The following is a 23,279-nucleotide window of genomic DNA, read 5'->3' as shown; positions in this document are numbered from 1 at the left end:
ATATAACTTTGTTTTAAAATCACTATAAATTTATAGTGATTTTAAAACAAAGTTACATTTTAATTATGAAATGGAAAGTTAGAGCTTCAAATATAAATTATAATAAGAATATTACTCATACATTCTTATCTAGTTACAGACTTTAGACCTTTTTAAAATTTAAAGCACTACACAACTACACACACACACACATATATATATATATATATATATATATATATATATATATATATATATATATATATATATATATATATATATATATATATATATATATATATATATATATATATATATATATATATATATATATATATATATATATATATATTAATTGAGACAGGATGCTCGATTGAAAAAAAACGTATTTATCTAATTTTTGTATACTCGCTTATTAATGATTATTTTTAACTGACCGTTTTTTTAACTTCTTTTTTGATTTCAAAAACCGCTGGTAAAAATATTCTTATACGATATTCGTTTTATGTTTAATCATAATTTTATTCTCGAATATTCTTACAATAACATAAAATTACATAAAGGCTATGTAAAAGAAAAAAATTAAAAAGCGATCCAGTTTCTTAAAATGTAGGAGTGGAACATGTTTGATGAGCTGAATTATTTTTTATGTTTCTATTTCTTTGTAGGCACTTTATAAAATAAATGAAGGAAAAATAAATTTAAGAAAAAAAACTGATTACAAAAAAGACTTTTCAAATTGAAGGATCTTATGATTATTATTTCTTAACTCGTTGATTTAACATGATTTCGTATCATCTCATCACCATGAAACAGGAGCGCAAGAATAATCACCTTCCCTTCATATAATTGCGATCGAGCTAACACCAAGTCGATTTGATAATTCTCTTTGCACCACTTGGGTGCAGTTAAGGGTTAAATAATATTGCATTTAAGTATACTTATAACTATTGTGTACTTGTAACTGTTTATATAATTCATAGTTTTATTGAAATAAATAAGGGGGGAAAATTAGCATTTTTTTTTACATATTTATTTTTAATTTCTTTAAATTATCAAACCCAATGCATAATTAATGCTATGAAGTATATTTTATTTAGATTGAACAAATAGTTATTCTTCAAAAAGAGACTCATTTGTACGCTGTGAAGAAATTAATATTGTGTTTTTTTTTGTATAAAACTGCTTATAAATGAAATTCAGGAAATAATATACCTACTAATTACATTGTTATTTGACAGCTTTGTGTACTAATTACATTGTTATTTGACAGCTTTACTTAGTGGTCAGAATGGTTCCACTAAACTGATGTCGTGCGGCATGAAGCGCTCAGTGATTCGAACTTTTGGCAAAGAAATTATTTTGAGCAAAGCACAGGAAAATATTTCGAGCGATTCGTTTGTAAATTTGTGATTTATCGCCGTAATTCGTACCACAATTCACCAACAAGAACAATTAACACTCGTTTTAATGGCTAACATTCTGCTGACAGTTAACCCCCAATGGCAATACAATATTATTATTCATAGTCTGGTTGTGGTAGGTAGTGTCATAACGAGGACAATAACCCTTAAGGACTTGAACTTGCGTTTTCAAGTTTAAAATTATATATATTCGAACATATTAAAAAATCACGTACTTTAATTTTTATTTCTTCGGTTGGTTTATATAACATTTAACACAAACTAATAATAAAATAATACAAACTAAAGAAGTAAAATAATATACATTCGAACATATTTAAAAAAACACGTTATTTAATTTTTATTTCTTCGGTTAGTTTATATTACATTTAATACAAACTTATAATAAAATTATGCAAACTAAAATAAAATAATATATTTTCAAATATATTAAAAAAAACACTTACAATATTTTTTTTTTATTTCTTCGGTTAGTTTATATTACATTTAATACAAACTATTATTTACACGTATATTACATCATATATTATATATTTACGTCTTCTTACAGTTAACAGAACATTTCTTTTTAAATTTTTCCATACTTTTTTCGTTCTTCATACATTCAGGCATCTTATCATACCTTGCATATATAAGTTGTAATTACTTGGGTTCTGGGGTAGTCGACTTTGAACTATATAGAAGAAGAAAAAAACAATTTCGAACAATCGCAACCATGAAGATGGTTGGATTTGTTCAATTTAGATATATTTTTTTTAATTTTTCTGAAACCATCCAACCGATAAAATACCAAACTGTGACCTTATTGGCAAAATAATCAAAATATTGGATATGACACACAGCAATCAATGTTAGTTTATGGTAATATTGAAATTAACTCAAATTTTACCTTTTAATTTTGCCAGTGTTTTTTTTATTTAAAAATATTATTTTGCAATTATCTAAGGCGTCTACATAATATAGCCTAATTACACCGAATAATAAAATAAAAATAGTAGTTTAGGTCAAATAACCCGAATCAAGTATTTTTTTGGACACCCTGTTCAGAAAAAAACAAAAAACAAAAAAACAAAGTGAAAATGCATTGAACTTTTATTAATTTTGATTTGCAGTTATTATTTTCATTCCTTATGACCAAGGTTTATGATATGTAGAATAAACATGCAGCTGATTAATAATAGAAAATGTATTATTAAACTTTATAATGTTTATTCAGATTTTCTGTACAAGTATGATAGGTCATAACTAAATCAGCGAATCATTAAATTATTCGTCTGACTATCATAAATTTTCAGATTATTCACATCACGACCTCAACCTAATTCTAAAAATGCGATCATAATATCTAAAATAATAAAGCTTAACGCATTTAAACTATGAAATTTTGTATTAATTGTAATTATTATTTTCTTCTATTATTTTGTTTGTAAATTTAAAAAAATACTTGACACTGGTAGAAACGTTCTTTCACTAAGTGACTGAAAATAAAAATAAATAAAAAAAGTTAAAACAGCTATTAAAATAAAATATAAGTTTTTATCATCAAAATTTCTTCCACATGGGCAAATTCGTATATCTTTTTTTTATGTCAGAAGCCCTTTTCATATGGATGTTTTGATGATAAAATGATTGAATTCCTTGAACTCAAAACACCGGAGAAAAAATAAATTGCGAGATATGAGATGAAACGAAAAATCAATGTACCTTTTTATTCGTACTTAGTTTATGTAATTTTTATTTACTTTGATTTTTACATCTAAATTCCTCTTTACTAAATTTCCACGTGACGAATCAATTAGAAAAAAAAACGAATTTATGGAAGTAAATTTTCAGTTTCTGTCGTTTTCACTATTTGCTAGAAAATGAAAGCCCTAATGTTCACCAGTCCAAACTTTTATCGGTAGTGAAAAGGTAGAGCCAGAAACCCTATCCGTCTACCCCTACCAAAGCCGGCAATGTGTCTCCTCGAAATTAGGAAGACATTTTTATTCCCGGATATAACGACATATAGCAACCATATTTTAGTTTTTTTTTATTATATGATGAATCTTCACCGCTACCGGTTGGCAACTCCGTCAATTCTCGGTAATTTACGACTCATCCTGACTTTTATTTTCAATTTTTAATTGCAAGAATTTTTATGTCTAGGAAGCATGATCACAAGGGATGGAAAAGTGGATGAGGTCATTGAGAGAAGAGTGAATGCAGGGAATAGAATAAATGTGCTTTGAACAGAGTGATTACAAATAAAAATATATCCATGGAAGCTAAGCTAGCGGATCACAACCGACACTAATGTTTGGAAGCAAAACATGAAACTGGGAAAGAAAGGACGAAAGCAGAGTGAACGCTGTTGAAATGCGCTCCATCAGACGAATGTGTGGAAAATCATTATATGACAGAATTAAAAACGGAGATATAAGAAAGGAATGTAAGGCTAAACAAAGAATAATTAAAAAGATGAGGAAGAGTTATTTACGGTAGTATGGACACGTGGAGCGTATGTATAACGAGAGAATGACTAAGAAAATATATGTGGCGAATGTGAGCGGGAAAACAGAACGAGGACGACCGAAAAAGACTTGGCACGATCAGATCAATCAGAACCTTAAATCTGGTGGTGTTAGAAGTCTGCAAAATCGGAGAGCATGTACGACTAGATAGTAACAAAATTATACTTTATATTTCAATGGCGAAAGTGCCCGTAGCCGTTGGTTATTTTGATGGTTATGGTGATGTCATCGAATGATCCATAGTATTTGTTCTGTTTCTAGACAATTCGTTATATTTCTGACGTAGGTTTATGATGCGGGGCATAAGAATCTCTCGATACTATTTTGTGTATACTTTGTAGAAAATATTATCCATTCAAATATCACCATATCTTTTATCTTCAACAATACACCGCGGAAACTCCCAGGAAAACACTGAATTTCTAAATAAAAACATAACGCAGATGTTATTATTATGATCAATAATTATAATTAATAATAAAACCCTTATCCGCACCCCAATTGTGCATAGGGCACTGCTTTATATAAACGTAGTGCTATCTTGATCGTTTTCACATGAAGGAAAGGTGATCAGCCCTCCGCTTCAGGGTAATGTTGAATAAATATTACAGTGAAAAAATCACTTATATTTATTTGACCCTCCCTGGGAATCGAACCCGGGACCTCCAGAACGGTAGCCGAGCGTGCTGACCATTACACCATGGAGGCGGGCAATTATGAATAAAAATAACAATAAATACTATCGCGTTTGAAGGTTTAAAAAATCTAGGGGTAATAAGTTTAAATAAATAATAAAACACATTGTACACAATTATAAAAAAGCGATTTAAAAAAAATCTAAATTTTGACGAGATAATGTCCTTGTGAATTTTTCCTGTCTCCCTCTGAAACACGGTGTATATAATAATTACTTCATGACACGATTGAGCTTAAAAGCAATAAAACGGGCGCTTATAAGATCACCAATATAAATGTCATGTTTTCAACCAGGTATTCAGGAAGTGTGCCGTACTGCCAACCCACCTCCACCTCCGTTTCGTAGGCACCCTTAGCCTTAAATTATACTTTCAAATCATTCAGTTTATGCACCCTCCTGTTTAGCATATTACTTTTTTTTTCATTTTGGAGATAGTAAAATATGTGCGGTTTTTTCCAATACCAAAAAATCAATACTTTTGTTTTTTACATATTTGTAAACGAATATTTTTTTTAATCTTAATGTTACATTAATACACGGCTGATTACGACAACGTTAAATTATAAATCTTAGAAAAAAATAACTGTTAAAAAGTGGAAGTCCTGATTCTGAATAGTTATAATTTTCTTAGTTATGCCGAGAAAAAATGTTTTAAGGCTATAAAGAGTATTTATTCTTTAATGTTATTGTCTCTGAATGTTCCTATTAATTTGAAGAAGAAAATAACATTTTAAGGTTACAAATTTGTCTTCTTTCTCAATAATTTTCTTTCTTAATAATTTTATTTTATTTCAATGACCTCATGATGAAATGATTATTCCGAAACCGGTAGTCACAAATTAGTGTTTATCAAGTGGTATTACACAAAATGAACGATTAATGAAAAGGAGAGTGTTATATAAAATCACTTCTTCGAGTATAAATCAATTCATATCTATATTTACATATTATTTTAATATTTTAGCTACCAGTACAACATAAGATATTTTTCCGATATACGGCTACATCTTAATTGTGTACATACTCGTAAATCTATTTGGTATTAAAATTCTGTTTTAGGAATTCATTATTTTGATTTACCATCTTCGTAAAATGGCAATTGTATTCTGAACTGTATTTTCGACTTTTATTGTAGGTCACTTGTTAAAATCCGAACAAACTGTGGAACTTTATATTTTTATGACAACGTGGAATATGAAACCTTCAGTGATCCAATTTATATTGTATTTTAAGAATTACTTTTGATCATGTCACATCCAATATTATCTAAGTGGACTACCAACATTTTTATATAAAATATACATTTTATACCTTATAATAAATGTATTTCCCAAACAATTTTTTTCACAAAATTGTAAAATTACAAATGACGTGAAATACAAACGTACATACGTTATTACAAATTATTATTTCTATCTCTTATCGTATTTATGTATATTTTTATAAAAAAAATTTAAACTGGTGACTAGAACAGAGCAAAAAAATTATTGTGTTTTTATATTGTAATTTTATGTAACTCCCTTTTGTGCCCATTAATAATTTAATATCACTTATTTCCGTTTGTTTTCTATTAAGTATTTTTTTAAGGAATAACCCGCAAAGCCTCTACTTTTAGAGACTTAAATTTAGATAGTATAGTAAGGATAGGGAAGATAAATGTAAAAATTTCAAATAACCAGACCAATTAAAAATAAATCTTTCTTGAATTCATTTTGTAATTAGCGGGAGTCGAACCCGTGACGCCAATTTTGCAGTCGAGCGTCTACCCAACTACGCCACAGCGCCTGTCAATTAATAAATAAACAGTGCCATTAAATAATTAAGTTCCACTTATGTATTTCCATTTGTGTTATATTCAATTTCATTTCTATAATATAATAACTCTATGAGTTTTTCCTACTTTTTTTTACCAAAGAATACTTTTAACGTAAGTTTAATATTTTTAACGTAAGTTTAAAATCGAATGATCTTAACAATGGTAGATATAAATATTCATCTCAAAATTTTCTACGCATTTGTAGATTTATTAACATATAATATAGGTCTAATATTGTTTATGGAACCAACATTAATCTTAAGGGTAGCGGATATCTAGGGTATTAAATTTGTTTCAAGGATTTCTTACGGCTATTATATCTTCACAAAATTCAGAGGAATTTATGGAACTCCTTGATAACATTATAACATACCCTTAAACTATGGCCGCGATGCGAAACGCACATCAAAGGGCAAGCAGCAATGCTGATTAACCCATATGTTGTTTTTTAAAATAATAAAACATTTACTACATATTGTAGTTTTTTCCAACTTATTTATTTTTACCTGCTTACTTTTTTTTGTTACATTATCAGAATATTTTATTGTTTTTTGTTGTTGTTTTATACCAAAAATATTGGTAGCACGCGTAGCTACGACTTCAAAGAGCGTTCGCCCCACTGCTTTTATACATTATAGCTAGGAACTACCGATATCTAAGATACTAAGTTCAAACAATAAATGAGCTATTATATTGTTCTTTCTGCCGCTTGCCGCTTGTAGCTGGACCGAGGCTAAGTCATTTATAACTTTATGGATATAATGATATTTAAGTAAAAGTAATGCCGATGCCTAGTTTTGGTACACTAAGTTAAGCTTTATTCAAAATCACGGTACAATCCTTGTTTACACATAAAGCAAGCTGCCGCCCAAAATGCTGTTTAAATACGTATAATTTATTGATAAAATATTTATGTTTCGAAATACGGCACGAAGTTCGCTATGAAAAATATTACAGGATGTTCCACATTTACCGATTAAGGACTTTTGAGTGTCGATTGACTAAGGCAAAATATAGGGAAGTTGAGACGTTGCTTGGTTTTGCTCCTTATATTTGAGTAAAACCTAGCATGCATTATCCGTGTACCTTATTAAACAAATTGAGGAAATTCATCAACACAAGAGTGGATTGGATTCCTAAGTTCTCTATTTTCATGCAATTTGACATGCGAACTTAAACGGAAGCGCCCGAAGCAATATAGATAAAGAAGAATATTGTATTCACAAGTGTTTAGTATTCACAGGGCTTATGATCTATCAAAGGCTGATTTCTTTATACACGTGCAACAATCTCCATTCTACCCATAATTGACAACCTTATCTTAACCCTCGTCCACGTGACTTTATTCAATGTAACTTTATACAGGACTATCGTAAAATGTACGGTGATAACAAAAACTCACATTTTACCAAAAACATTTGAAAAATAAGTGCAACACATTTTTTCTGAACGTTAAATAAAAAAATAACATAAAATATTAGTAAGAAATTAGGATATTCGCTAGTTGTCACTACATTCTTTATATGTGTTGCCTCGGTGCCCCCTACAGCTTAAATGTCTGTCGTAAATTTTACGAATGTCCCGTAATCTAGGGTTACATAAGGACATAAAAAACACCTTTTACCCGGGAACAGCAATCAACACTAATTTTACATTCAATATTTGGACATGACGTACTTCTAATCATCTTTCTAAAACTAAGGTTCTAGAAGTTCCTCTACTCTTTTAAGAACTTCTTAATTAGCATGATTCTAAAATTTTACTCATCCATGTAGGTTTATTTTTTACTATCTTGGCTATAGAAACGAATATTTATCATGGTACTGATCTTCAGTGCCACAAATATCACATAAATTGAATCTACCCATTCATATGTTACAATAAAATTATTTCTTTAACTTTCCGTCCTCCCTCGAACAATATTTTGTATGAAATCGGCCAGTAAAATAGAATTATCTTTTGGGAGCCTGAAAAAACTTGTTATTCCTCATAAACTGTCACGCGTTTCGAAAGTCTTTTCCATATTTTTCATACTTTATTCTTCAGGGGATATTTAAGTTTCATTAGTAAGTACTCCGTCTACAAAACATAAAATATTTTGAATGAAATTTTTATTCCCTCCGGTCGTGCTTAAATAGTTGCCGATATCCAAATCCCAATCAATATTTTCAGTTAAAAAAAATTGTGTGAATGTAATTTTTAAAAAATAAAAGAATATATATCAATTTTTAACTTGTCTTACACCTTTCTTTGGGAAACTCTATAGATTCGTTTAGAAATCATCTTTCAATTTTGTTTTTTTTTTTTTAAAGAGAAATATTTATGTTTTTATTATTTACACAAATATTTCAAGTTCATACTTTTCCCGTGAGCCTAAGCGGCTCATTATTAGAAATAGGTATCAAATTGTGGTAGAGTGGGTTCGAACCGAGAACCTCTTACTCAAGAGTCTGCGATACTTACCACGGGATCACAACCCGACATAATTAACGATATGTTGAATGTGTCCAAATCTTTCCAAATCAATAAATAACGCATTACATTCTACACAGGTGGTACAGAAATTTAAAAAAAAATGATGGATGACTTAACATTGATGAATAAAATTTATGAGGGTAGGGATATAGAGTTCTGAATATTAAAAAGGTTTAGGGTCTGGCATTGGCTGGTTTGAGTGTGTAACATTCATTATGATTTCAATGTGATTAACAACCGTTTCACACAAATTTCGAAAAGTGGTTTTATATTACCATCTCAACAAACTTCTAAATCTAATTTCAGATACCAATTTAAAAGGTCAATTGAAATATCAACAGTATAGATATTTCATATCCTATAAAAATACTGATTTCTTCGATCATTATAAAATCATAAAGCCTGAAGGGAACATCAGAAAATGTATGAAAAATATACAGAAATGATCTTTTTATTGAAGAATAATAAAATTAAGTATATTTAATATATTCGTATCAGATTTTGTAATAAAAAACTGAAAATAATGAAAATTTTACCGCTGGTAAAATCCACATATTTTCTTAAACTCTCTAATATTCATTTTGGTTTCAAGCTTTTTATATTTTGAATATTGAAAGCATTAACATTGTGGATCATAGTGATATATTATTTTGATAAATAAAAAGACTTTGTTTTTTGATCCACTCACATTTTTATTAACAACCAACTTTGTAGTTTCGGCAACAACCTGTTGCCCTCTTCAGGGCTTAGCTCAAGGTTTAGTTTAGGGTTCACCCTTTTCAGGGTTTAGTTTAAGGTGCAGTCATAAAATAAACCTGAAGATATCAACAGGTTGTTGCCAAAAGTAGTTTGTTGTTAATAAAAATGTGAGTGGATCAAATATCTTTTTATTTCTCAAAATAATACAAGCTTTTTTTAACTAAAAATGTGTTACTCCCCGTTGCCTATTTTAATTACTTGTTTTCATACGATTGTTAGTTTCTCTTATACCTTTTAAATATTTCCTTACCCTGAAATACTCATGGAATAGTAAATCTATAAGACCTTGGAATTCGTGATACGACGTAGAAATACCCTTAAATTATATAGTCAAAAATCATAACAAACCAGCCGGAATTGTGGATACAATAACTCGACTAGACGCAAAATTGGGTTTTTCGTTATGAATAGATGTCGTTACCACAGCTTCACCGGTACTGATTGATCATATTGTGATGTTAGTATTCAATTCTGAGATAGTAACACTTATTGTTCTGGCTTATTTCATCTCTATATATAAATTAAGTGTAGTATTTAAAATCCTTACAATATTTTGTTCATATACCATATGTAGACGAATGGCTGTATTATTGAATCGTTTTTTTTTAAACCAAAAGAAATATATAAACACGTCATTCAAATATCATTCAATTTTGATATCTCAATATATATAAAAAAGAATAATATAGAAGTCTGGGTATTTACAGGGCTTCCAATCTGTCACGGGCAAGTTTATGCGATCACTTTATACACGTATACCATTTACCTTTCTACCCGAGATTGACAACCAAACTAAACAAATTTTGGAATTAGTATTTATCGTTCAATTAACATGTTGGTATTATATTCTTCAATAGGTGAACGTAAGACTTCCGTATTCTTCTTCATCTTGGTTGAGGTATTATTTATTTTTTTTAAACTCCTTATTAGACAAAGCTAGCTTTGTGAACAAAAATTTGAACACAATCAAAATATTATATCATTGAATGTTTTTTTTTAAATCATTGAAAGGTTTTAAAATTCAACCAATCAAAAAAAAATCCATACATGAGCGTCTAGACCTAATATTTTGACAACTTTAGCTAATTTGTAATGAATCAGAAAATAAAATGTGCAACTTTAACTAATTTTTAATTAATCAGAAAATCAAATGTACCATAGATTTAAATAAATGAATTGATGATGTTTCTCTTGGAGTTAGAATAATGTTTGAATTTTATTTTAGTAAAACGAATCAGTTACGGTAACGATACTTTGTTAGCACGATGCATTTGTTTTAGAATATTGAGTTTAACGACAAGAACTTAGTAAAGAAAATGATGTTTTTGGATTGATGAAAATACGATGAAGGAATTAAGCATTTCGAAAAAAAAATTGTAGTGACATATTTTATACTGGCTAAATTTTGACCATTTATAAAGCGCAATATTCGTAAATCTACCCCGAGGGCGCTTTTGAGGGGATATTTGCTAACACAGAATTCATTCAACCGGAGATCATCGCAAATCGCATTTTTTTAAATATTGGATCATTTTTTGTTTTTTAGATAATGCAGCAAAATATTTTTATTTTTTTTATCTCCTTACCTTTCAAAAGGTCTTTTCTTTTCAAAACCATAAAATATTATTTTCAAGAAAAAAAATTTTTTTCAGTGCCAAACGGTGGCTTTCATTATATTGGTAAACAAAATTGAATTGAGAATAGACTTCTTATTGATATGTCTACAAAGACGGAAAAGTTATTTTAATGGGATTATAGAAGTCTCACCATCCACTTACAAAGTACAAAGCATATGAAATATCGATCTTATAACAGAATCACAGAATATTACCAAGTATTTGTTAATTTTTTTTAAGGGCTATGACTCAAATGAGGGATCGAGGGGCAGTCGCTTTCATCGGACCTGACGATACTTGCTCTTCTGAGGCCCTGGTCGCTGCAGCATGGAACTTGCCTATTATCTCTTACGTAAGTATTCTTTAATTAGTTATTTATTTCTAAATATTATAAATAAATCTTCTTCTTCCAACCTATATCCGCACCCGATGGTACATATGGCACTGCATCATATAAACACATCAATATATATCTTGATCGTTAACGGATCGAGGAAAGGCGTTAGCCATCCGCTTCAGGTACCAGTCCAGGGTAATATTGAATAAATATTGGAGTGAAAAAATTTTATTTTTAACTGACCGCTCCTGGGAATCGAACCCGGAACCTCCAGTATAGTAGCTGAACGTGCTGACCATTATGCTATGAAAGTGGACAAACTACTTCTTAAAAAAATCGATAGAACAAGATAAAATATATTGGACTTTTCAGATCAAGAAAACGTTACATACATATCATGTATTTTCAACAACTATTTTTTTCCATATTAGGTAAATATAAGCAGATTATTATTTACATTGTTAATTGCAACATGTACTCGACATTCGAAAAAAAATCGTATTAAATATAATAATTTCAATGAAATATATCCGAATGTGACATTACGGCCCAATAAACAAATAATCCACATCGACCCAAAATCTGTGATTTTATAAGAAATGTAGAATAAATCATCATTGTATGCATAGAAGCGTAGTAAGGTAGAACTGGTATCAAAGGTTTGATATCTGTCAATTTCAATGTGATTTCAAGTTTTTTTTTTCAATTTGTCCGGGTGGGTTATATATTTTTTTCTTACCTTTTTCCTCGCCCTTTTTTCCTACCTGCTAACAAGCCCCTAAAATGAAGCTTTATATATTCAAATAAAGAAAACAATAAAATAAATGATATCATCGAAAACGAATTACTGAACTTGAACCTTTTACCAGTGTATGAATTCTCTCCACTACTCTATCATGAATCCTAACTGTGTTAAATTTAACCACTCTCAGTTGAATACAATAAATCTTAACGCTATTTTAATATTATGCACACCAATCTAAAGTAGGCATTTATATTATTATTTGTTTTTTTTAAATTACTTCTGTTTTATTGGCTTTCATGTGATTAATACCTTTCTTAAAAATAAAATAAATCAATACATTTCTTCATGCTTCGTAAGAATAAGATAAAGACTAAATTATTTATTATTTATATTTGAAGCACTAACTTGGGATTATCCATTTTAAAATTAAAATGTAACTTAATTTTAAAATCGCTTAAATATTATATTTTAACTTAATTATAATGTCTACCGGTTTCGAAGCTAACCGCTGTATTAATCAGTCTTGATAAAAAAGCGGTAAGCTTCGAAACCGGTAGACATTATAATTAAGTAATAATAAAATATTTATAGTGATTTTAAAGCAAAGTTAGATTTTAATTACTAAATTATTTATTTCCGTTCTTAAGAATTCATCGTAATACTTTTTTCCCAGTTGAACAAGGTTTATTATTCAACATCAATTTTTTCAAGGTTTTTCTCAGAATACAAATCTAATACAACTTTAATACATGCACACAAAGAATCAAATAATTTTTTTATTAGAGATAGAAATTCATTCGAATTAGGTTGTAAAATTTCGAAGAAACAAAAACAGCCCTTGGAAAACTCACTTCTTAAGAACGTATTTTTTCAACTTACTTACAAAAAAAAATCGTAATATAATATAAAAAGTAATATAAAAAATTCGTAATACAATATAATAAAATTTGGGCAGAGAGAAAGAGAACGCAATACCACCCTGTCTTTTCAAACATTTTTCGCCTCTTCCACATTCATGCATCTACTCAAACATGCCCGTTTATTTCGACTCCTGATTTTTTCAAATATTTGACATACCTGATTGTGCCGAGTTTTCCCAGGGGAACCGAACCCGGGACCTCCGTTACGGCAGCTAAACACGCTGACCATTACACTACGGAGGCGGAAAGAATGGCAAAATAAATATATGAGGCGAATATAGTTGGAAATAGTAGCAGGGAAAGACCGAGAAAAGATTGACATGATCAAGTATTTTAAATACTTGAATGTGGTCTGATCCGGAGTGGGAATAATAAGCGGGTGCGTATGAGGAGAAGCATGAATGTTGAAGAGCCAAAGATTGTTCGCAAAGACAGAGTGATGTGGCATTCTATTCTCTCTGCCTACTCCTGCATCTCCATCTACTCGCCGATTATCCTGACTCCTGAACCGACTACCTTGAAGTATTTGAAATACTTGAAATACGTCATCATGCCAATTTATATATTGTACGTAATAACTTCAAAACAACCCATACAAGATACAAACAACCCCGACAGAAGAATCCATAAAGAGTTTATTTAAGTTCCCGCATACGATCTTCTCTCCCTCTTTCTGAAATAAAATACCTAACTGGCTGCACGTGTAAAACTAAATCACGTTACACATTGTGTGAATTAATAACAAAATTTTGTCGAAGCTTTTTCACAAATAAAATAATATCTCTCTCTTAAATAATATTATTTCAAATACATGGTAGTTTAAAGTTGTTTAATTTTCAAAACAATTTTTTTGAATAATTTTTTGTTCCTTCTACAATGTATTCTAAAATATAATATTATAATAATTTCTGTAAACATTTTTTACATTAAAAATTAGTTATTTTTTCTTAAAGAAGTACAAAACTCTTTATACGCTTCCATCTTTTGTAGTGTTCGGCATTCTTTGATTTTTTGGTTTATTTTGCCATTGGCCTTTACAATACTGAATGTGTATAATACCATATAAACAATTTAGATTTTACACATTACGACCACATCAATAATCTGTTTATAATGATTCAATATGTTCGATTGTAAACCTATGAATACGTGGCATTATGCCCTACCTAAAGTTTAAAAATCATCTTTATAAATCCTACTGATTACTTTAAATCTTTCACTGAAAAAAGTAATTTCATTAATCATTGTGGAAAAAACTGATTATTTTCTATTTACCGTGATTTAATTAAATTAAATAGAATGATAAGCTAAACCAAAATTTTACTGATCGATAGTAGGCATCCTTCAGTTAAAGTACCCATGGCAATTTGTAATAAGGTGATTAATCTACGTCATTTGGTGACACCTTCAGTGATGAAAATCATTTGTTTTTGCGATTAATGAGGCCTCGAAAAATATCGGATCATAACTCACCCAAAGCTATATTTGCGTATAAATTTATACACCTCCAAGGCCAATACAAGGTCTCAATACACGGTGTTAAATCAAATCATGGTTGGTTCAGTGATTTTATTGATTCAATTCTTTTTATTTTATTTTATTGAAGTCTCGTACAAAACACGTATACTCGTATATTGGTGAGCTTTTTAGTCCGTTTGTTCATAAATGTCAGCCAAATGTGTTTACAAAGCTGTTCCCAATGTTGTTGTAGAGTTTTGCAAATTCACGGATTAAAATGTCTGATGTATATTGTATATCGTTTAACCACTGTTTTATTTAACAATTACATGAGCATGAACAATACCATGTGTGAAGGTCAAAATTAAATTTTAAATTAATTTAACTGGAAAATGGTCTCTTTTTATAAACAGGACAAATTATTTTCTATCATTTTGATTTCGAACGACAGTGAAAATGAAGAAATGAAATTGTAATAAAATATTAAATATATCCCATTACTCATTGAACACTTGATACTTTAGTCATAAATTGGAGTCAAATAACACTTAACTATTATAATGGTACAAGCATTTGTATAAAACTAAAAAAATATTTAATGTCTCACAATGCCATGTCAATAGATTCTTCCTTTCCCTGAAAATAAATATAAGTATACGCACCGACATGCTCCATAAACTATTGTTTCTCCCGTAAACTTCACATCTTTTACTCTAGCACCTAGAATTGTATGGCTATAAAATGACCATCAGTCCATTTAATCTTCACATTAGTTTGAAAATACCACAACAAGGCGAAACAATTGTCAAAGAAATATTTTTATGTGTTTCAATTTTTGTCCGCCTCCGTAGTGTAATGGTCAGCACGCTCGGCTACCGTTCTGGAGGTCCCGGGTTCGATTCCCAGGGGGGTAAAATAAATATTAGTGATTTTTTCACTGTAATATTTATTCAATATTACCCTGGACTGGTACCTGAAGCGGAGGGCTGATCACCTTTCCTTCATGTGTAAAAGATCAAGATAACACTGCGTTTATATGATGCAGTGCCCTATGCACCATTGGGGTGCGGATGAGGGTTTTATTATTATTATTATTATTCAATAAAATATAATTTAGTAGACTCTTAAAATCAGTGCTTGATTTTAACATTTAATATATTGAAATACCTATCCCGAGCAGCAAGTTAGTTTATTAAATTCAAACGAAATTCATAAAAATATTATTCTACACACATTCGTTGAAAGTAGGCGTGTGGTTATTGGGGTGGTACATATGTATGAGTCTGGCAAAGAACGTGGAATGTAAGGCGCAATAACGTTAAATAAAATCTCCTTTCAGGTATTTTTTTATGAAAATTTTCAAGGTTTCATTACTTTTTAAACGTATGTAAAATACCTACATTGCCGTTGCTGCTTTAAAATTCTTCAACCTTATTACAACCTATGCTGTAATAAGGTTGAAGAAAATCCCTACTAGGGATTACAACCTACGTTGTTTTCCACTAGTAGCCACAACGTAATAAATGTTTGTTTTTACCATTTTTATATTATTTACCTACACATTTACCAATTTAAATAGGAATAAATTGAAATAAAACAAAAAAAAACAAACTGATGAATGAAACAATTAACTTCTCTATGGAAACAATAAATTTGTGAAAAATTGCAGCATATTATTAACAAAAAATAAAATATGTTTAATAATATAGAGAATTTAACCCTTAAAAATGTAAAACAAAAGTATTATTACAATAGTTTGCCTCCGTGGCGATTACGCCATTAGGTTAGCGTGTTTAGCTACGGTGCTGGAGGTCCCGGGTTCGATTCCCAGGGCGGGGAGAAAATAAATATTAGTTATTTTACATGTTTCTTCAAAACCCTTACCCTCACTCAATAGTGCATAGGGCACTGTATTGTATTGACGTAGTGTTATCTTGATCGTTACTTACATGAAGGCAAGGTGATCACTAGTGCACTCTAGGGACCAGTCCAGGGTATTAGATAAATATTAGATTGTAAAATCACAAATATTTCTTATAAACCCCCCCTAAGAATAGAACCCGGAATCTCCAGCATGGTACCTAAGCACGCTAACGTACGGAGGCGGACGTAAGTGATTTTACACCCTAATATTTGTTCCATATAACCCTGGACTGGTCCCTTAAACGCAGGAGTAATCGCCTTGCCTTCATGTAAGTAACGACTAATATAACACTGCGTCAATACGATGCAATGCCCTATCCACCGTTAGGTGCAGATAAGAGTTAGACGAATTTTAAAAATATATACAAATAAGGATGGGTTAGGCCTGAAAACAAAATTCTTGTTTTATCGTGCGTAAACTAAATAGTACAAGTTTTTTTCTTTTAATAAAATTTAATTAATTATACTTTATTACTTTCTGTAGAAATGTTCGGAGACTGGAGTCAGTGACAAATTGGTCTACAAGACCTTCGCCAGGACTCTCCCTCCTTCCAATAAGGTATCCAAGAGTGTGGTGGCCCTACTAAGGGCCTTCGAATGGAACCAGTTTGCGGTAGTCTCCGGTTCGAGACCGGCGTGGGGCAGCAACCAGATGGAAGCCATCAAGGTAAGACAATTATCGTGATCAAATCTCAAAATCTTCCCTTCTTCCATATTAGTGATAGTGAGCAAAACATATATTACTGTCTTTCCTCTTTTGTTTTTTATTACTTCTTATAAGTATAACTCAACGTAGATGAAGAAGAATATGAAATATTTATTTTTATTTTCATCTCACCAATAGATGTGTCTAGTGAACGAAAACATCGTTTCGAAATTGGTTCATATATAGAACTTCCAAGAATTTGAGTAATGTGGTTGTCAATAATGGGTAGAATTGGTGGACGTTACTTGTGTGTAAAGTGATCACTTAAACCAGCCTATGACGTTCGTCAGCCCCGTAAATGCCCAGACTTCCATATTCTTCAAAATCTTTGATGAGATGTCAAAAAAAAATAGAATATGCAATTTGAAATTTGGCTTTTACTAGGTAAATACCATTATTTTTTTAAACCTTTTGTGACACGTGTTTCGATCTATTTCCGCATTTGTTTGGAAATGACACGAAACGCCTCAAAACACGTGTCACAATACACTTGAAGAAATAGTAGTTTATACCATGTAAAACTTAAATTCAAAATGCATTGGTATTACCACAAAGTGACTGCCGACTCTATAAATAAAATAATATTAAAGTCTGGTAATTTACATGGCTTACAACTTGTCATAGGCTAGTTTAAGTGATCACTTTGTGCAATTATTTTAGTTATCAATATAATTGCGAAGTGGAGACCGGCCAGAGTTTGTGAATAATAATTTGGATACACTTAAAATATTGTTTCTTAATAGGGTAATTTTTTCTTTCACCCTTATTAAAACGCCTTCGATTGTCACTTTTTCCATCCTGTTAACTTTCTATCATTCTCCAATACCATAATACAAGCACGTTAATATTTCTTTTTCCTTTTAAATGTTTGCTAAGTTTCACTTTATCAAGTCACATACTCCAAGTATACTCTATGTATTATAGTATACATTTGTCTTTAATGCTGTTGCTTTTATGTTATTCAAACAGTGAAAAGTGATGTTTTCACGATAAATAGCTTTATGACCATTTCTATCCTACTCTTCATTTCACTAGTGCATCTGGAGTTCGATGTTTATATGCTTTTTAGTTACTTATTTGATTTTAGATTACTTTGTACTTTAAAATAACTGCTGTTAAATTTTTTTGTAATAAATATTTATGAACGCTTTTTCGAACTCAATGAGTATTATCATTTCCATTCCAGCATCTCTCCATTGTTAATCTGATTGCAAATCCTTCGTTCCATCGTTCATTTTTCATATCTCAATCTTTATTGGTTACCAAACATGATTTATTTTGTAGATAATTATTAATCAAATGTTTTTTTTTCTCGCAGGAATTATCAATTATATAACGGGTAATAAAAAATGTTTACACGTTAATTAAAACGGTTCAAGAAAACTCTTTCGTCAAGTTTAATTAAGGCTTTCAAGGAATATACCCCAATGATTTATATTGCGCAAAAAAATTGTTTGATGTACAAATTGTAAAGTCACCCTTCTTAAAGCATGGTTTCTCTTAAATTTGATTTATTTTTTAGTATTCTTCGGAATCCTTTCTACCCTTATTTAGAATTTATTCACCCTTTACAATACATCCATCTAAAGGTGAGCCTACATACTTTCATTAATGGATTCTGTTTAAGGACGAGGGCATGTTTACAAAAAATCGCGTACAACGGTTTTATGTACTTCATTTTGTAAAAATATCCCGGCAAAGCTCTCCCTTGTTATTTGGTATTCACACCATAATTGAGTTAAAAGTTTAATTGAGAGTGACGAGAACTTTTACCCGTCAACCATAGAACAAAGCGTACTTATTTTGTAATTTCAGTGAGTAATCTAAGAAACTTTGCTTCGCTTTGTACTAATTTATCAAAATAATTTATTATTCCACATTAGTGCTTTCAATAACTCTTACATAGTAACTTTCCGGTAAAGGTGAAAGTAATGCGTGATTGAAAGTTACTGTAAGGGCTCTTTTTCCCGGCTTAATCGACTAACCGTAATATAAATACAATAACATTATTAACTGTCAAGGGTTGGCTCTAATAATACGAAAAAGATTTATTTTTATGTGTTTGTAAATATATATATGTATATATATATATATATATATATATATATATATATATATATATATATATATATATATATATATATATATATATATATATATATATATATATGTATATATATATATTTATATATATATATATATATATATATATATATATATATATATGTATATATATGTATATATATATATATTTATATACATATATATAAATATTTATATATGTATATATATATATATAATATATATATATATATATATATATATATATATATATATATATATATATATATATATATATATATATATATATATATATATATATATATATATATATATTGTATATATATAAATATAAATATAAATATATAACTATAAATATAAATATATATATATATATATATATATATATATATATATATATATATATATATATATATATATATATATATATATATATATATATATATATGTACATATATATTTCTCAGTACAAGGTGCTCGTACTTTAAAATTGGTGAATCTACTAGATTTATTTTTATTGTGTTACTTACAGACTTCATAATTCTATTAAAGATTGTTTGAAAAAACATGAATTTAAACATTATTCATTCATAACATACCGAATACATTGAAGAATACGAGTCAACATTTTAAAACATATATGGTAACAATAGAACTATAGATGCTAATTGAATTCAAGTTTTAGTCCCGGTGTTAGTGCAGTGGAGTCAGCTTTTGGTCCGATCCTTACTCTGACATAACATCTATCTGTATTTTGACATTGATCTGTATTTTAAAACAGTGTAAAGACAATTTTATTTTTCTCTTTACAAAAACAAAAAAAATCAATTAAAATAAAGGTGAAAATTGAAGTAAATTTTAATAATGATAATAATCACAATTGTCATAAATTTGACTTTATTTGAAATGTTGAAAATTCCAAAATAAATTTATCTTAAAAATCGTCCTGTGAAATAAAATACTAAGAGATGTGGATGTCCTACTGAAATCCAACATAAATTACCTAAACGTATACAGTAATAATAATACCAGATTTACAAGAACACAGTTACACAACAACACAAGAATGTCCAAGAGCAAAAAAATGATAACATCAGAAGGAAGAAAATTCCGGCGACGGGCAAATAATGACAGTACTAACAAAATTTTGAATTTTTAATGAAAAATTATTTGGTGCCCTTCGTACTTTTTACACTTTAATTTTCACTACACTGAATTTGATTTATGTTTTATTATTTTATGTGACATCCTTTTCAAGATGTATAAAATAAAATATTATATAAAAGTCTGAAAATAATTGAAAAACTCTTTTTTTAAATCACTATGTACTGAGTAATAAATTCTGAAGAGGTTGAAAGGAAATCGTCCAAATATTTTCATTTAAAGCCATTTGATATTTACAATATTTGGATATAAAAAGTTTTCAAATATATTTTTTTATGGAATTAATTATTTTATTCCTTTTCGTACAATTTCGTTTTGCGACGTCTAAAAAACCATATAACAAAATTTCAGGCAGTTTTCTTAATCAAAAGTTTGATACTAGCAATACTTTTTAAGTATGGTTAAGTAATATTTAATAATATTACACAAAAACTAAGGAAAATATGATTAATACTCGTAAACAGATTGTCAGATTCATCCATCATTTGATGGAAATGAGTTGACAATTCAAAATCATTCATCTTTATCATATTTTGTCTCGCATTGTTTATTGTCTAAACCAGGGGATCCCAACCTTTTTGTTCTCTAGAGCACATTCTAAAATATCGGTAGGGTGGCGGGCGCCACATATTTTTAATTGCCTTATTTTTAAGTACTGTCAGCAAAGAAACCACTCGTTCATACAATATCGCAAACATATGAACGTATTTAATAAACTTAGACACTCAAAAATATATATTTAACAAATAAATAAAAATAATTCACATGTTTAATTCATTTTTATGAAAAAATTCTTTCTCTCTTTAATAGTGGCGGACACATGCGAATCGTTCTCGCGGGCACGGGGTTAGGAACCTCTGGTCTAAAACGATATTTTGTAGTCCCTGGATACACTTTTTATTCTGAACTTGTTAATTTTGATGAATGACTGAAATGTATTCAAAAATAAATTACCATATTTGAAAACCGCTTTCTTTTCATGTTATGGGTTGAATCATTAAATCCATGCTGAAATAAAGCGAAAACAAAAAAGCGTAACATGAGCATACAAAACCTACCCTTCACAAAAAAATATAAAATTTTCAAAGAATATTCTGCGTCCATCATAAACGATTTAGTTTCCTCTACGAATACATCAACAATGTTCATACATATGCACGAATATGTAAATAAGAGCGAGGTTACTTGTATCGCAGGACCAACTGGAATAAGAAATTCTTCAATTTTTACAAATAAAACGAATATTGAGTAATAAAGAATTGAAGATGATTGTAAAGGGGTATATATTTATGTTCTTCTAAAGCAATTCACTACAAGAAAAATCATTTTCGTGTTATATGAGAATAAGTTGACTGAATATATATCAGAAGATGAAATGATAATATTTTGTCTGTATGAGTGTCGCTTTTTATTTAATTGTCATTTTTTAAATTACAAACAGATTGTTTAGAAACAACGCCAGGCAACAAACAGGCGCCATGGACGCCAGACTGCGAAACTGGCGTCGCGGGTTCCATTATCACCAATTGCAAAATGAATTTAAGAAACATTTATTTATGATAGGTCTGGGTGTTTCTGATGTATTTTTCTCATTTATCATCCCTATCCTTACTATCCTACCTGCAGACAAGCCTCTAAAATAGACGCTTTGCGGATTATTCCTTTGAAAAAATAAAATTAAAAAAATAAATTAAAATCACCTGATTCTGAGTAAAAATCAATCACAATACTTTTATTTTATGCCAAAAAAAAATAGTCGCAATACCAGTAACCAATAACTCATTTCAGATTGTAGTTGACAATTTCTCACAACATCCTGCTTTATAATACAAACCATAATAACATCTCGGATCTCTTTATCCGTATACATACACAAAATTATAATAAACATTTTTTTTCAACACTGCGAGCATATAAGTTCTATTTTAAGTTCCTCGAACACTTTTTTATACTATTAATGTCACAAACATGTCTTAAAAACTTTTACAACTCAAAAGATTTTAGTTGTTGTTTTTATTTATAGTTTGCTTGCAAAGTCGACTGAGTAATCAATAATATTATAATATTTGGTAGTCCAAAATAGATTTTAACACAAAACACATTAAACAAAACTTGGAACTAAACTTAAATACATTAATCATTTCAATTAAGGTTATTTTAAAATTTTATCTAGAAATCTTTTTGTAATATATAAAGTAGTATGAGTGATTTGATCGAGTACTTTAGACAGTGCGAGAATTTTTCCTAATTATCGCATAATCTTTAATAGGTCCGCCTCTTTAGTGCAGTAGTTGGGGCGTTTGGCTACCGCGCTGAAGGTTCCGATTCCATTTTCAGGAGATAAAAATAACGAAAAAATATTAGTGATTTTTCACTGCAATATCTATTTAATGTCACCCTGTACTTGGCTACTGGAGTATGCTACGCGGGTATGATCATATTGCGTTTAAGCAATAATTAAATGATAATGCGGTGCTCTAAGCGCTATGGGGTGCAGATAAGGGTCAAAACAAGAAATTATCATAAAGGAAAAATGTTTTCACAACATTTGAGTGTGTTCAAATACTTGTTCACAAATCTGGGTTTAAAAAAATTGACATCTAAACATTGATGAAAAATTATATGGAGTTCTGTGTATTTACAAGGCTTATTACCTGTCATAGAC

The 23,279-nt window shown here is 29.4% G+C and overlaps 1 protein-coding gene across 1 annotated transcript in view; it reads left to right on the top strand.

The window, feature by feature from the left end:
* LOC148301253 (guanylate cyclase 32E-like) overlaps positions 1-23,279 on the top strand; it is a 155,013-nt gene that overhangs the window by 34,245 nt on the left and 97,489 nt on the right. Inside the window, exons 3-4 of the mRNA XM_088273586.1 lie at positions 11,520-11,631; positions 17,147-17,329. Of these exons, the coding sequence (XP_088129712.1) occupies positions 11,520-11,631; positions 17,147-17,329 (295 nt within the window). The remainder of the gene's footprint in view (positions 1-11,519; positions 11,632-17,146; positions 17,330-23,279) is intronic.

Source organism: Brachycentrus maculatus, unplaced genomic scaffold, assembly GCF_059751285.1.
Source record: "Brachycentrus maculatus isolate JH-2025_06_01 unplaced genomic scaffold, ASM5975128v1 h1tg000589l, whole genome shotgun sequence".
Lineage (NCBI taxonomy): Eukaryota > Metazoa > Arthropoda > Insecta > Trichoptera > Brachycentridae > Brachycentrus > Brachycentrus maculatus.
This window is presented reverse-complemented; position numbering and strand designations above follow the sequence as displayed.